The sequence below is a fragment of the Capra hircus genome, chromosome 21, assembly GCF_001704415.2.
Source record: "Capra hircus breed San Clemente chromosome 21, ASM170441v1, whole genome shotgun sequence".
Taxonomy (NCBI): Eukaryota; Metazoa; Chordata; class Mammalia; order Artiodactyla; family Bovidae; genus Capra; species Capra hircus.
The window spans coordinates 59,604,961-59,619,336 of NC_030828.1; the positions used below are offsets into that span (position 1 = coordinate 59,604,961).

At 50.4% G+C, this 14,376-nt stretch overlaps 1 protein-coding gene across 4 annotated transcripts in view; it reads right to left on the reverse strand.

The window, feature by feature from the left end:
- SYNE3 (spectrin repeat containing nuclear envelope family member 3) overlaps nt 1–14,376 on the reverse strand; it is a 127,013-nt gene that overhangs the window by 17,127 nt on the left and 95,510 nt on the right. The window contains exon 18 of one of the 4 annotated variants that reach the window (XM_018066220.1): nt 3,936–6,428. The exons of the other annotated variants lie outside the window; for them this stretch is intronic. Within the exon in view, the coding sequence (XP_017921709.1) occupies nt 6,228–6,428 (201 nt within the window). The 3' untranslated portion in view covers nt 3,936–6,227. Of the gene's footprint in view, nt 1–3,935; nt 6,429–14,376 lie in introns of those variants that run through there. 4 annotated transcript variants of the gene reach the window in all.

Below are 14,376 nucleotides of genomic sequence, written 5' to 3' on the forward strand. Positions count from 1 at the left end.
TCAGGGGTCAGCTGCCCTCCCCTTTGTGTGGAGACAGCCGGTGACTCCCCTCAAGAGGCATAAAATGCTGGAATCAGGGGACAGGTCCTGGGTCCAGTGTGGTCGCCCTGAGGGTCCCGGAAACCACGGGCTGGTGGGTCTGTTGTCCACAAGCCCAGGGCAGGAAACAGGGGCTGCGCCTCTGTGCTTCTGGGTGGAGGACTGTGTAGAACACACCCATTCCCGCCTCCCACACACACGTGTACACACACACACCACGTTCACACAAAACTTCTCTGTCCATTTCTTCCTCACCCATGAAACTTCTAGAACATGCAAGGCCACTGTTTCCGCAGAGAAAACGCCTCTTTCTTCCCTCCAGTAGAAGGAATCAGAACAGCCCTACAGGCAGCCGCAGCCCAAAGCCGACCCTGCCCTCCAGCTGCCCTGCAGAGGTGGTCTGTTTCTATTTTTCCAGGGGAGGGAAGCACCCTGCCTCCATCTCCCGGCCCGTCACCCTGGTGTTGCCAGCTCCCTGGGGCAGTGGGCTTCGGAAAGAAGTTCTGCTCTGGGACATTGCCTTCAACTAGCCGCCGTGAACACATGCTCAGTCGCATCCGACTCTTTGCGACCCCGTGGACTGTAGCCCACCAAGCTCCTCCATCCATGGGAATTCCCAGGCAAGAATACTGAAGTGGGTTGCCATTGTCTTCTCAGGGGATCTTCCCAACCCAGGGATTGAACCTGCGTCTCCTGCATTGGCGGAGGGGTTCATTACCGTTGAGCCACCTGGGAAGCCCTTCAACTAGCTAAGCGGCTGCCAAAGCAGCAGCAACCCGGGCCTGCCAAGGAAAGAAAGGCAGCTGAGGCTGAAGAGGACACGCCTGGAGCCCTTCATCCACGGTGCCCAACTCCCAACTAGACTACTCGCCCACTAGCTGGTTGCTTCTGGGCAGGCTGCTAACCCTCTCTGTGCTCTGGTTTCATCATCTAAGAACAAGACCAGGACTTCATGCCATGGGCTTTTGGAAGAAGTCAGGGTTCACTTGCAGATCTTCAGTTTGTTTCTTCCCTCTCATTTCCATCAGAACAGGAAGAAGGGCTGCCTCCCTGAGCTCTGGCTGCCGAGCTTAGAAGTAAACTTTCCTGAAGGGAAGCCTAGGGCCTTTTGGGAAAACTTAGGTCCCTCTGGAGGATTCCTGGCCCCCATCTGGACAAGGTGCTTGGGTACCGACCTGTAAGCAGCTGTCCTGTTACCATGACAACCAAAAGGCAGGCACTGAAGGATGCTGAATAGGTTGACTATTCTCAAAGGCTCTGGGTGCTCTGCCTGAAGATCTGTTTTTAGATGGTGAGCTTTTGTCTTTTTAATATCTTAAAAAAAATGTTTTCCACTTTTTCTCACTCTGACAAACAGGAGGCCTTTCTCTTATAATTGAAACTGAGAAGTGATGGTCTGTCTTTTGAATCTGCCCCTCTGCTGGAGGCGCCGTGGACTCCATCAGGTGGAAGTTGGGAGCCACCTACGCTGTGTGTCCTCCCAAGTTCTCTTTTGGGGGCTTAGCTGGAAAATGGGTGGGGGGAAGCCTGGAAAAAAAGCTCAGAAAGCTTCTCTTTCCAGGATCTGTGCCCAGGAGTAACTCATGTTCCAGGAGAAATTAAAGCAACTATAAATTTCCTGGGCTGAATTCAAACACAAAAGTGTTAAAAAGCTTATCCCTGGGTCTATACAGACCCAGGGGTTGGGGGTAGGGGGGTTGCCTTTGCACACATTCTGGTCAAGAAGGGCACTTGATTTATTTGCAAGAAAGTGGGTCTAGAAGTGTCCTGAGTATGGAGGGAAAAGCTATGACGCCTTGCAAAGGGGGAGGGACTCGAAGGACTCAGGGTCCCCCGTCACCTGGGGAGGCAGGTGGGGGGCAGTGTTGGTAAGGTCATTCTCACCCCTCAATGATGAATGCCTCTGAGTTCTGCTGACAGAGGATGAAACCAAGACATAGAGGGTCAAGATGACTAGGGCAGAGACACCTAAGTGATACCCCAATCCACTCAACCCCTCGTTCTTGCTAAGAGATGCCCATTTTGTTGGAGGGATATATTTCCAGACTCCTTGCAGATGTTAAGGAACCATGTCACATGGTTCTGACCTCTGAGATATAACAGTAGTGTCTGGATGGGGCTTCTGGGAAAGCTCCTGAAAATTTTCTAGCCAGCTCATTCCCCTTCTTCCAACTGGAATCCAGATGAAAAATCTGGAGATAGAGCAAGCATCTTGGGCCATGAGGTAATCATAAGGGAAAGAAAAGAGAGCCACAGAACCTTGTTTAGGACATCCCTGAAGTGAGGAAATGATGCCAACAGCTGCCCACCTCTTGACTTATCAGGATGAAGGATGAGCAATATCCCCTGATTTAAGTCCAAGTTGGTAGAAGAGGAGGTTTTGACATTTGTGGCTGACTCTAGAGATTCTGCCTCAAGACCGAAGCCCACCATCATCTTCCCAGAATATCTAACATTTCAAGTAGGGATGGGATGTTCCAGGGTTAATTTCCCTTTTTACCAGGGGCTGCTGGGAGGTGGCAGGTGACTCACCGAAGGTCACAAGCTCTTAACACCAGAGCTCCAGCTCCACCTTGCTCAGCACTGGGCAGGGTCACTCTGTCACCCAGTGGGTGCAGAGATCTACCCCCACCTCCTGAACGAATTCTCTGAATTCACTGGGTGAGGAGGAGCTGTCAGGACCTCAGTTTTCTCATCTGTAAAATGGGCAAAAAGTTGGACCAAGACAGTCTATACAAACACTGGCAATTTAGCATTTCCTACTCCATCTCCTTTTCTGAAAAGTCCTGTGTGATAATTCAGCCCATTATCTGCCTTCTGGGGTTAGTTTGTCTCCCCTAGGGGCTAGACTAAAGGGAAGTGATTGGGGACACGCTAATTTTAAAATTAAAAAGGAGGCCAGAATTGAGAGTTTTCTGAGGGGACTAGGATCGGGTACAAGGATGTCAAATGGGTTTTTCTCACATGACAAATGTGAGTGAGTGGCAGCAGCTGCCTGGACTGGTTTTGGGAAGGACTGTGAAGTCCTTTGAGGTCTCTGGGGAGGGGAAGGGCTTGGTGGTCGATTATTGATGTCTGCCGTGGATGCAGCCATGGGGGTAGATGCCATGTATTTCATGCTGATCCTGCGCCCACCGCCCACAACCTCATCCCCTCTCCTCTGTTGAGGACCCAGACGGGTGACAATACTACTGGAGTGAGAGGAACAGGCGGAGCCCCGACTCCAGTAGCTGAGTTCCCACGAGAGAAGGAATTAGGCTGCAGTCCTGACTGGGCCAGGGATGCAAGAGGCTTGCTGGAGGTCACTGTGCTGCCCCTAGTGGGACACACAGATAATAGACCCTCAGGGAAGCCATAGATTCATAGAGAAGGCAGGGACCCCTCCCCACCCCACCCCGCACCACCCAGATAAGGCCACCCTGGGGGCACGGAGCCCCGCCTCAGGGGATAGAGAGACAGCTAAGGAGGGTAGCAGCTTTGATCAGGCTCCGCTGTGTTTCTGTCTTCCTTCCCCTCCCCTTCCCTCTCCACTTCTTCTTCATCTTCCTCGTCTCTCTCCCTCCCTCTCTATTTCTCTCCATCATTTTGTCTCTCTCTCTCTCTCCCTTCTTCTCTCCCTGTCTCTTGTCTTACACACATTGCACGCGTGTGCACACACACACAGACACACACCGCTGGGCTGGGCAGTGAACTTGACACGTCTTACCACCTCTCACCCTCCAGAGGACAGACAAAAATAAACGCACGAAGGTCCCATCGCGACACCCTTCTCAAAAGGCACGTGAAAGCTCTTCGAGGTTGGTCCTCAGGAAGCTAGAATGTCATAAAATTCATAATTATCTGCACCTACTTTTAAGCAAAAGAGATGACACTTGAGAAGCACCAGTACACAATGGTTATGTCATATCACAACTGTCTTTATATGAAAGTAATGAAAATATCAATTCTCTTTTTTTAAAAAAAAAGTTATGCAAACAAGCTCTATGGTATCAAAGTTTAAAAAATATACGTTCATTTCCTCCCGCCAGCCCACACATTACAGATTCTCCCTCCCTGACACATAGGACATGTGACCCAACTGAATTCATGTCACTCAAGCCTGTTTGAAGTTACAGATTTGGTGGGGCGCAACAGCGAGTCGGGTACCACCCAGAGGCAGCAGCGACCGGGATCAGCTCTGGCCTTAGCTGCCGCCGCTGTGTGACTCTGGGTAAGTTACTTCCCCTCTCCGGGCCTCCGCCTGCCTGGAGATGTTCAAAGGTCCTGCCACAGCGCTGACCTTCTCAGGCTGGACCGACTCAACCCAGTGAGCATCTGGGCTCAGCCGCCTGGGCCTGAGGTCTTTGGTTCACGCAGCCCCAGATTTTCCAGGAAGGCCACCACCTGTGGAGAATAGCCTTGTGGCTTGGTCTCTGAATATCTGGAGGAAAGCTCGCTTTCTACGTCGGCCTGGAGGGCTCCTCTCTGCAACCCTACTTTCCTGCCCCGTGAGTGTCCAGCTCTTCCCAGTTATACGGAGCCTGAGTCACTGGGCCGAGAGCCCTGAGCAGGCTGGGCCTCTGAGGCCCAGAGGGCAGTGTGGGGGAGGGGAGCACAGTGATGGGGGCCTGGACCCTCCGGGGTCTTCAGCTTCCCCTCTGTTTAAAGGCCTTTCTGGGTCTGTGACACTGATTTCAAAGGCCTGAGGACCCTCTTGGTCTCTGATGCATAGCTGAACAGACAAAATCAATTGGTGAAGAGTGGGCACTAAGCATTTTTTAAAAAAGGAAACTTTAGTGTTGATTTGGGGAAAATAGGATCCAGTGATGAAACACTTAGGAACCGTTCCAGAATTCCCTGGGGGAGGAAGGGATGTATTAGGTTGGCCCAAAAGTTCGTTCGGGTTTTTCCATTAGATGGTACAGACAACCCGAATGAACTTTTTGGCCAATTCAATATTTCCAGCCTCAAGGCCCAGGTGGCTCATGGGCCCAACTGCCAAGCTCTTACAGAGAGGGCCTGGTTTGGGGCACCTGGACTCTGGGTCCCTTGTGGGGACCTGTGTGGGACATTCGTGGCTCAGAGGACCCAGCTTTCTCCAAAGTCCCTTCTGGGAGAAGGAGAGAGCCCTCCAGGCTGGCTGAGCTCTGCAGATGACCCCTCCTCTCTGTCTTGGACCCCCGAGCTCTGGTCCCTGGTGGGTCAGATGCTTCCCTCTGTCCCTTCAGCCGGAGCCATAGATGATGAAAAACTCAGCCTCGGTGCAACAGAGGTAACACATCTTTCCGGCACTATCAGGCACCTGGGCGCTACAGACAGCGTGCTTATCCTTCCACGTGGGAATCTTAACAACAGGCTCCTTCTCCTTCATTTTATTCCCAAGCAGAGCAGAGAACATGGGCAGCGTGACCTAACCACTCCCTGAAGACTCAGACCATGGACCTTCCTCACTGTCTGGGCTATTCACGCTCCCCAAGGTCCCCCTGCTGTGCTTTTCTTGGCTCTGGGTGTGCTCCTTGGAGTTCTTCTTTCCTCCATTAATTTCACTCTGTCACTTGCCATTTTTCACTGCTGCGTCTGGGCCAGCCCAGAATCAGCCCTTTTTCTGCTTCTCACCCACAGCATCTAGTCTGTGGTCATTCTGAAGTCTAGATGAGCATGGCTGTTCTGACTGTGCCTAGACCGAGAGTCACTGGGCTCTGAGCGAGCGCCAGCGCTGTTCTTCTGCGTCAACGGCTCAGAGTCCTCTTCACGAACATCTGGACGTGGGGCTTGGTTTCTGGATAGGAGATGGCCATACAAGCGACACGTTCTTGTCCCTGCTTTCCAGGGCTGACTGCAGACCAAGGCCAAAATGCTACAAGATCCCACTGGACAAAAACACTGTTGGGAATTTTCCCAATGACAAATAGAGGTCATATGTGAAATGATACATACTGAGCATTTACATACAGAGCATATTAAAAAAATGGCTATGCATTATCCCCTAAGTCACACGTAGTACACATTTAGTATAAATAGACTGAGACAATGCTGTATAAAAAAGTAATTTTGTTCTGAGAATATCGATATAGTATTTACATGGATGCAGCCCAGCAGGCTCTGGCCTGCCTCTGTTTCCAGGTCCCCCAGCATCCTCCAGAGGAGGCTGGGGCAGCTGGAAGTTTGGAGAAGAGCATCCCCTGAGTGCCCCTGGTGGGGGAAGAGGGCTAGGTGGGCGGAGGGCCGTCGTAGCGGAGCATGAGCGTGAGGGAGCGGGCGAAGTTGTTGGCCAGGAAGCAGCTGCGGTTCTCGTCCCCGACCGGGAGCAGGAAGAGCAGCAGCAGGAAGAGCAGGAGCAGCAGCTGCAGGGGGAGCGCCACACGGCACACCTTCCGGCAGAGAGAGCCGAGCCCTCGCCACTGCGCGGCCTGCAAAACCAGAGTGGAAGACATGAGCAGGCTCGGGGCTGGGGGCTCGGGGCTTGGCATGGGGGGCGAGGGGAGGGGAAGGCCCCCAGGCGACATGAGGAGCCTCACTGGCTCCGGACTGACTCTCCAACTGCACCCGGCCTCAGTGTTCCCATCTGTGAAGTGGGGCTAATGTCCGTTCTCCCAGAAACAAAGCTCTCTAGTTTTCTCAAACCACTCAAGGCAAGAGAGGAAGAGGATAAAAGAGTTACAGGCTTTCTCTGTTGTTACATTAGTCTGCCTGGTTTATAAGAATCCTGGGTGTGAATCTGAAGGTCATTCAACCTCACTAAACTTCAGATTTCTCCTCTATAAATAATGGTACCTACCTGACAGAGTTGTGGTGAGGATTCAATGAAACCGAGCCTGGCACATAGTAGGGACTCAAAGCTGCTGCCATTATTATTATGCATCATTACTATAGTCACCATCTTTGCTGTATGTGTTTGGCCAATGAGGTGAAGCTACCATCTGCGGGGTTACGACTAAAGACCTCTACGTCAGAATCCCTCCCAGGCAAGACCATACAGCAGCCCTGCAGGGCCCCAGTTGGCCTCGGATAGCCAGTGTCCCTCTGAGCTCACCATGTGCCCCATGCAGAGCCCCTCTCTTCCCAGGAAAAAGGGGTTGCTGGTGAAAGGAGGCTGTCCCCTCATCTGTTACACAAGACACATTCAAGGGGGCAAAAGTCAGCTCTTAACACAAAAGTTCGAAAAAATAACAATTAAAAAACACAAAAATTATTGCCACTATCTAAGTCACGGTCACCACCAGCACCGCCAGGCTCATCATTACGGTCAGCACCATCACCCTGACCACCACCAGCACCGCCAGGCTCATCATTACAGTCAGCACCATCACCCTGACCACCACCAGCACCGCCAGGCTCATCATTACGGTCAGCACCATCACCCTGACCACCGTCAGCACTGCCAGGCTCATCATTACGAGCAGCACGATCACCCTGACCACCACCAGCACCGCCGGGCTCATCAATACAATCAGCACCATCACCCTGACCACCACCAGCACCGTCGTTGCCACCAGGCTCATCATCGGGTTCTCCATCACCACTTTCTTCATCTTCTCTTCCTCTCCCTCTTTCTTCTTCTTTTCCTCCCTCTCCTTGCTCCTCATTGCCATCCTCCTCATCAACACCTGCACATGTCCAAATACCTAACGGGCTTCTTTGCACAAATATCCATGAAAGCAGCCAAAGGATATTACCCAAATTCTCGAGGGACTGGCTGAGTTGCAGCTTCATGGGCATGCAGGGCCAAAAGCTGACCACTCAATAAAGTGGAGGCCCCACCGTCAAGGAACAGCATGGTGCAGGGCAGGGGCCCAGCTCTCAGGAACTCGGCCATCGAGGCTCCAGTGCAGACTGTCCCACAATAGCTATGTGTCTTTGGGCAAGTCAGGAACTTCTCTGAGCCTCAGCTTCCTTCTCTGCAAAATGGGGACTAAACACGTACCTCTATTTTCCAGGTTTTGGCGAGGACGCAAAGTATAATTATACGCCAATTAAAAAGTATATATAATCTTATGACTAGTACTATTATCATAGAATATATCTACTAGCTCCAAGAGGAACCAAAGAGTCATTTTCCAGGGTACCGAGTCTAGTGATGATAATGGTACTGATGATGGTCATGAGGAGGATGAGGATGAGGATGTTGATAGCGGTGAGGAGGTGACGACAGTGACGGGGAGGGCGATGATGGTACATGATATCAGTGATGGTGATGATGCTGATGAGAACGATGCTGATGATAGTGATGGTGATTCCGGTGAGGATGATGGCAGTGATGATGGTGGTGGTGGTGGTGGTGGTGGGCATGATGGTAATAGAAATAGGCAGGTGTTCCTGGGATGTTCTGACCTGAGCACTTCTGTCTCTCTCCCTCATGCCTGAATGATCTCACCCACTCTCCTGTCCCAGCTATCTCCTCCAGGTTGATCACACTTGACCCTACGCCTCCAGCTTCGGGTGTTCTCACTCACCAAAGATCCCAGGCACTGGTTTTGTAAAAAACAGACTTCCTATAACCCACACAATGGAGAAGCACTCCCGGCTGGGTTTATCTCAGCAGTGACTTCAGGAGTGTGTGTGTATGTGTGTGTGTAATAAGTCATTTAAATAGCTGAATGATGTCCACAGAGGGGACAGACTTTCCCATAGCTGCCAGGCGGGGTCAGATCTGGCTGCCAAGTGCGCTTGACCCTCCCCCCGACGGTGCTCACCTACTGATGCCTCAGTCTACGAGTGCTCTAACTTGACGGCTTGACACTTCATGCTGACTTTGCCCGACTCCAAATCTCTGACCCACCCAGGAGAGCGAAAGAGGGTGAGACGCAGGTACACCCTAACCTAGGTTCATGCTACAATTGGAAACCTGTAATTAATGGTCTCCCCAGTAGAGGTGGACTTCCCAGGTGGCGCTAGTGGTAAAGAACCCACCTGCCATGGAACAAAATAGAAAGCCCAGAGATAAATCCACACACATATGGACACCTTATCTTTGACAAAGGAGGCAAGAATATACAATGGAGTAAAGACAATCTCTTTAACAAGTGGTGCTGGGAAAACTGGTCAACCACTTGTAAAAGAATGAAACTAGATCACTTTCTAACACCGTACACAAAAATAAACTCAAAATGGATTAAAGATCTAAATGTAAGATCAGAAACTATAAAACTCCTAGAGGAGAACATAGGCAAAACACTCTCAGACATAAATCACAGCAGGATCCTCTATGATCCACCTCCCAGAATTCTGGAAATAAAAGCAAAAATAAACAAATGGGATCTAATTAAAATTAAAAGCTTCTGTACAACAAAGGAAAATATAAGCAAGGTGAAAAGACAGCCTTCTGAATGGGAGAAAATAATAGCAAATGAAACAACTGACAAACAACTAATCTCAAAAATATACAAGCAACTTCTGCAGCTCAATTCCAGAAAAATAAACGACCCAATCAAAAAATGGGCCAAAGAACTAAATAGACATTTCTCCAAAGAAGACATACGGATGGCTAACAAACACATGAAAAGATGCTCAACATCACTCATTATTAGAGAAATGCAAATCAAAACCACAATGAGGTACCACTTCACACCAGTCAGAATGGCTGCGATCCAAAAATCTGCAAGCAATAAATGCTGGAGAGGGTGTGGAGAAAAGGGAACCCTCCTACACTGTTGGTGGGAATGCAAACTAGTACAGCCACTATGGAGAACAGTGTGGAGATTCCTTAAAAAATTGCAAATAGAACTACCTTATGACCCAGCAATCCCACTGCTGGGCATACACACCGAGGAAACCAGAATTGAAAGAGACACATGTACCCCAATGTTCATCGCAGCACTGTTTATAATAGCCAGGACATGGAAACAACCTAGATGTCCATCAGCAGATGAATGGATAAGAAAGCTGTGGTACATATACACAATGGAGTATTACTCAGCCGTTAAAAAGAATTCATTTGAATCAGTTCTGATGAGATGGATGAAACTGGAGCCAATTATACAGAGTGAAGTAAGCCAGAAAGAAAAACACCAATACAGTATACTAACACATATATATGGAATTTAGGAAGATGGCAATGACGACCCTGTATGCAAGACAGGAAAAAAGACACAGATGTGTATAACGGACTTTTGGACTCAGAGGGAGAGGGAGAGGGTGGGACGATTTGGGAGAATGGGAATTCTAACATGTATACTGTCATGTAAGAATTGAATCGCCAGTCCATGTCTGACGTAGGATGCAGCTTGCTTGGGGCAGGTGCATGGGGATGACCCAGAGAGATGTTGTGGGGAGGGAGGTGGGAGGGGGGTTCATGTTTGGGAACGCATGTAAGAATTTAAGATTTTAAAATTTAAAAAAAAAAATAAATAAATAATAAAAAAAATAAAAAATAAAAATAAAAAAATAAAAAAATAAAAATAAAAAAAAAGAACCCACCTGCCAATGCAGGAGATGTAAGAGACATGGGTTTAATCCCTGGGATGGAAAGATTCCCTGAAGAAGGAAATGGCAACCCAATCCAGTATTCTTGCCTGGAGAATCCCATGGACAGAGAGGAGCCTGGCGGGCTACAGCCCACGGGGTCACAAAGAGTCAGACACGACTGAAGTGACTTAGCAGTCAGTGGAGATCTGTGTCTAAGGGTCCTATTTCTGTTCGCCTCGCCATGCTCAGAGCTGCTACTCTGCTCATGTAAGTGAGGAGTTGCGCCTTGGCCACAATCCTCTGGGGCAAATCTCTCTGAAGGTCCAAAGTTCTCTTGCATTCACAAGTGCTGACACGGAGTGGTCTTTTTCAAGGACTCCTGCTGCCCGCCAACTGTCTATTCACTTAGACCTCACATCTTCACTTTGAGGGACCTGGATTCTAAAAACCCCTTTACAATAGAAGGCACGTTTTAATAGTATTATCACATGCTTAGAAAACACATATCTGCGTGCACACACACATAAATAGGCATGAACTACTGTCTAAGAAGCCAACAAAGAAATCGACAATCTCAGCTCTTCTCAGATCTGGGAGATTCTCTGTGCCTGAGTTTCCCCATAGAAAGTACTACGTGTATTCTGTGCAGTTACAACGATTCACAGAGAGAAGGGGCCGAAACTTCCCTGGAGATCCAGTGGTTAGAATCTACCTTCTAACACAGCGGGCTGTGGTTCAATCGCTGGTCAGGGAACTAGGATCTCACACACAACCAAGCCCATGTGCTGCAACGGCTGAGCCCATGTGCTCTGGAGCCTGCCTGCCACAACTAGAGAGAAGCCCACGTGCTCCAACAAAGGATCCTGCAGGCTGCAACTAAGACCCGACGCAGCCAAAGATAAATAAAGGAAATCAGCCCTGAATATTCACTGGAAAGACTGATGCTGAGGCTGCAATACTTTGGTCACCTGATGCGACGAGCCAACTCATTGGAAAAGACCCTGGTGCTGGGAAAGATTGAAGGCAGGAGGAGAAAGATTGAAGACAGAGCGTGAGATGGTTGGAAGACATCATCGATTCAATGGACATGAGTTTGAGCAAACTCCAGGAGATGGTGAAGGACAGGGAAGCCTGACATGCTGCAATCCAGGGGGTCACAAAGAGACGGGCACGACTGAGCAGCTGAACCACAACAAAACAAAGAGAGAAGGGGCTTCCTCAGGACGCTCCCCACCACTTAGGGGGTGGAAGTAGAGGGCCGACAGCATGTGCTGGTGGGGAGGGAACAGGCCATATTACAGAGGGTGATTAAATGCTTGAGTCCTTTAATATCTCCCATGAACCTGGGGCTCTAGAGTTTTGAGGAATCCTGGCAGGAAGAATTTATCACAGTAACGGTGATTGAATCTTCTGCCATTGATAAAAAGGATGTGGGGGAAAGAAATGATTTGGAGTCCTGGGTTCTAACCCTGGCCCTGTCACTTCCTAGCTGTGCGACCTAGGACAAGTCACTCAGCCTCTCTGAGCCTCAGAGCCTTCTACTGAGGCAAAGGGAGCCTGACACCTGCCTACCAGAATCACAAGGATAAATGAGGGAGCACAGGCTACTCTCACACGCATAGCTGGTGCTCGGCAAATACTCATACCTTTCGTCCTCCGACTGATGGGACCCAGGGCAGACGGGTGGCTTCTACAAGCCCCGTAGGCTTCCCCTGCACCCAGGTTCCAAGGACCAGATACCGTCAGCCTCCTCGGCCCCATCAGAGAGAAAAACACTGCTCTCCCTAAACACCTGCTCTCGGTCCCTTAAAGGCCCTCCTCACATCCTCTGACCACAGGGCCTTTGCACAGCTTATACGTTCCGCTGGAAGACCCATTTCCTTTCTTTCTCCAATGCGTCTAGTTCACTCCTACTGTTTATTCTAATCTCAATTTGTGAGTCGCTTCCTCAGGGGGAACTTCCCTGCCTCTAAACCAAAAAAAGCCCCTTTACATATTCTCATGGATCAACACCTTTCCTTTGGGTTACTGATTTCAAAGTCTGTGTTCCCCTTCACTCCTTGGAGCAGGGTCTACACTAGTTTGATTCACTGCTGTATCTGCAGTAATGTTCAGTAAACATCTGCTCAATTAATGAAATAAAAGGCTCTTTCCCTTCCCGGGCGTCTGATTGTCTGCTCCTCCCTTGGTGCCATGATGTGACCAGGCACACACTCTCTGACCTGTCTGTGAACTGTCCGCACCATCCCGATGGCTCCCCCAGAACATGTGGACTCCACACGTTAATGAACAACCCCAAGCATGCTCCGGCCCCACATTCAGCTCACCTCCATGCTCGCGGGTTTCCTGAGCTGCTGCCCAGGTCTGGAGGTACCCTGTGCCCATTTCTCAGAGGAAGAAACTGAGTCCACAGGAAATAAGCAGCCCAAGGTCACAGGGACAGGCTCAAATCGTCAGCTTGGCTCCTTCTACCACCCTATATGGCACTTCTCATTAGAAACAGCAGCAAGGACTTCCCTGGTGGTCCAGCGGTTAGGCGCCTACCTGCCAATGCAGGGAACACAGGTTTGATCCCTGATCCAGAAAGAGCCAGCGTGCTGTGGGGCAGCTAAGCTCATGCACCACGACTACTGGGCCCACACTCTAGGGCCTGTGCTCCGCAACAAAAGAAGCCCCTGCGGTGAGAAGGCCGTGTCCCAGTACACGGCTACAACGACCAGTAGCCCCCGCCTGCCGCAACTAGAGAAAACCCAAGCAAAGCAACGCAGATCCAGCAAAGACAGAAATGCATGAATGAATGAATTCTCAAAATAGCAGCAACTATGACCAAAGTCCCCCTGGGCCGCCGTTGAAGCTGGTTTCACCCTGACCTGGGGCCCTGAGTGTGAAAGTCACGTGGCATCACCACTTGGGCTTTCAGGGTCTTTCCCGGGAGCTGGTTGGGCCTCATTCTCCAGCTCAAAGATGCCTCCAGACCAGTGCCAAGAGTTCAAGGTGATGGGCAGGGGCCAGCTTTTCTCTGGCAATTCAAGATGGGCCCCACCAGTGGCCATCACTAACTCTCACTTAGCAATGAGCTCAGTCCCTCAAGGTCCCTCTCACTGATGCAGAGCCACAAGCTGGCTGGCTTCCCCTCTCTGGGTTTCCTCTAGAACCCAGAAGGGGCATCTCCCTGATGCTCCAGGGAGTCTGAGGGCATCACACATCCCAGGCTGGGCTCCGCCCACACACTCTGAATATCTTCTTCGCTATGTTTTTGGTGCCGAAGCACTGAGTTAGAGCCCACACTCACTTCCCAGGAGTGCTCAGAGGCTGAGGAGAGCTCCCACCCAGGGACAGAATGGTAGTGGCTGGGTGGGGCTGAGTTAACGTTGTTTCCTCCCCGGGGCAGCTCTGCATGTGATGGTCAGGCCACAGAACTGTGTTATTCCAGCCCCCTGGCTTGGTTTGGGGAGTCCCAGGAAGTGCAGTGACATAGAATCTGCTTGCCAATGCTGAAGATGCAGAAGATTTGGGTGCAGGGTGATCGTCAGGACGATCCCCTGGAGGTGGAAACAGCAACCCACTCTAGTATTCCTGCCTAGGAAAATCCCATGGACATTGACAAAGGAGCCTGGCAGGCTATAGTCCATGGGGTTGCAAAGGGTCGGACTTGACTGAGCAACTGAGTTTGCACGCATGAATTGGTTTTTGACCAGATGGCGGTGACACCATCTGAGCTGGCCTTTTGGAGGCAGTTTGGTTAATCAATGAGAAGAACCTCTGGGTGAAACAATTGGAGTGAGGGGTGCTCTTGTCATTACTCAAGCGAAAATGGAGCCCCACTCAGCAGGAGATATATGGACACAAGCTCCCTTCCCTGCCTTTCCTTCCCCACATCTTTCCTCATCTGACATCCATGCACCATCCAGGCTCTCCTGAGTCTAGGACAGAACTAAGGTCAGTGACGGTCCA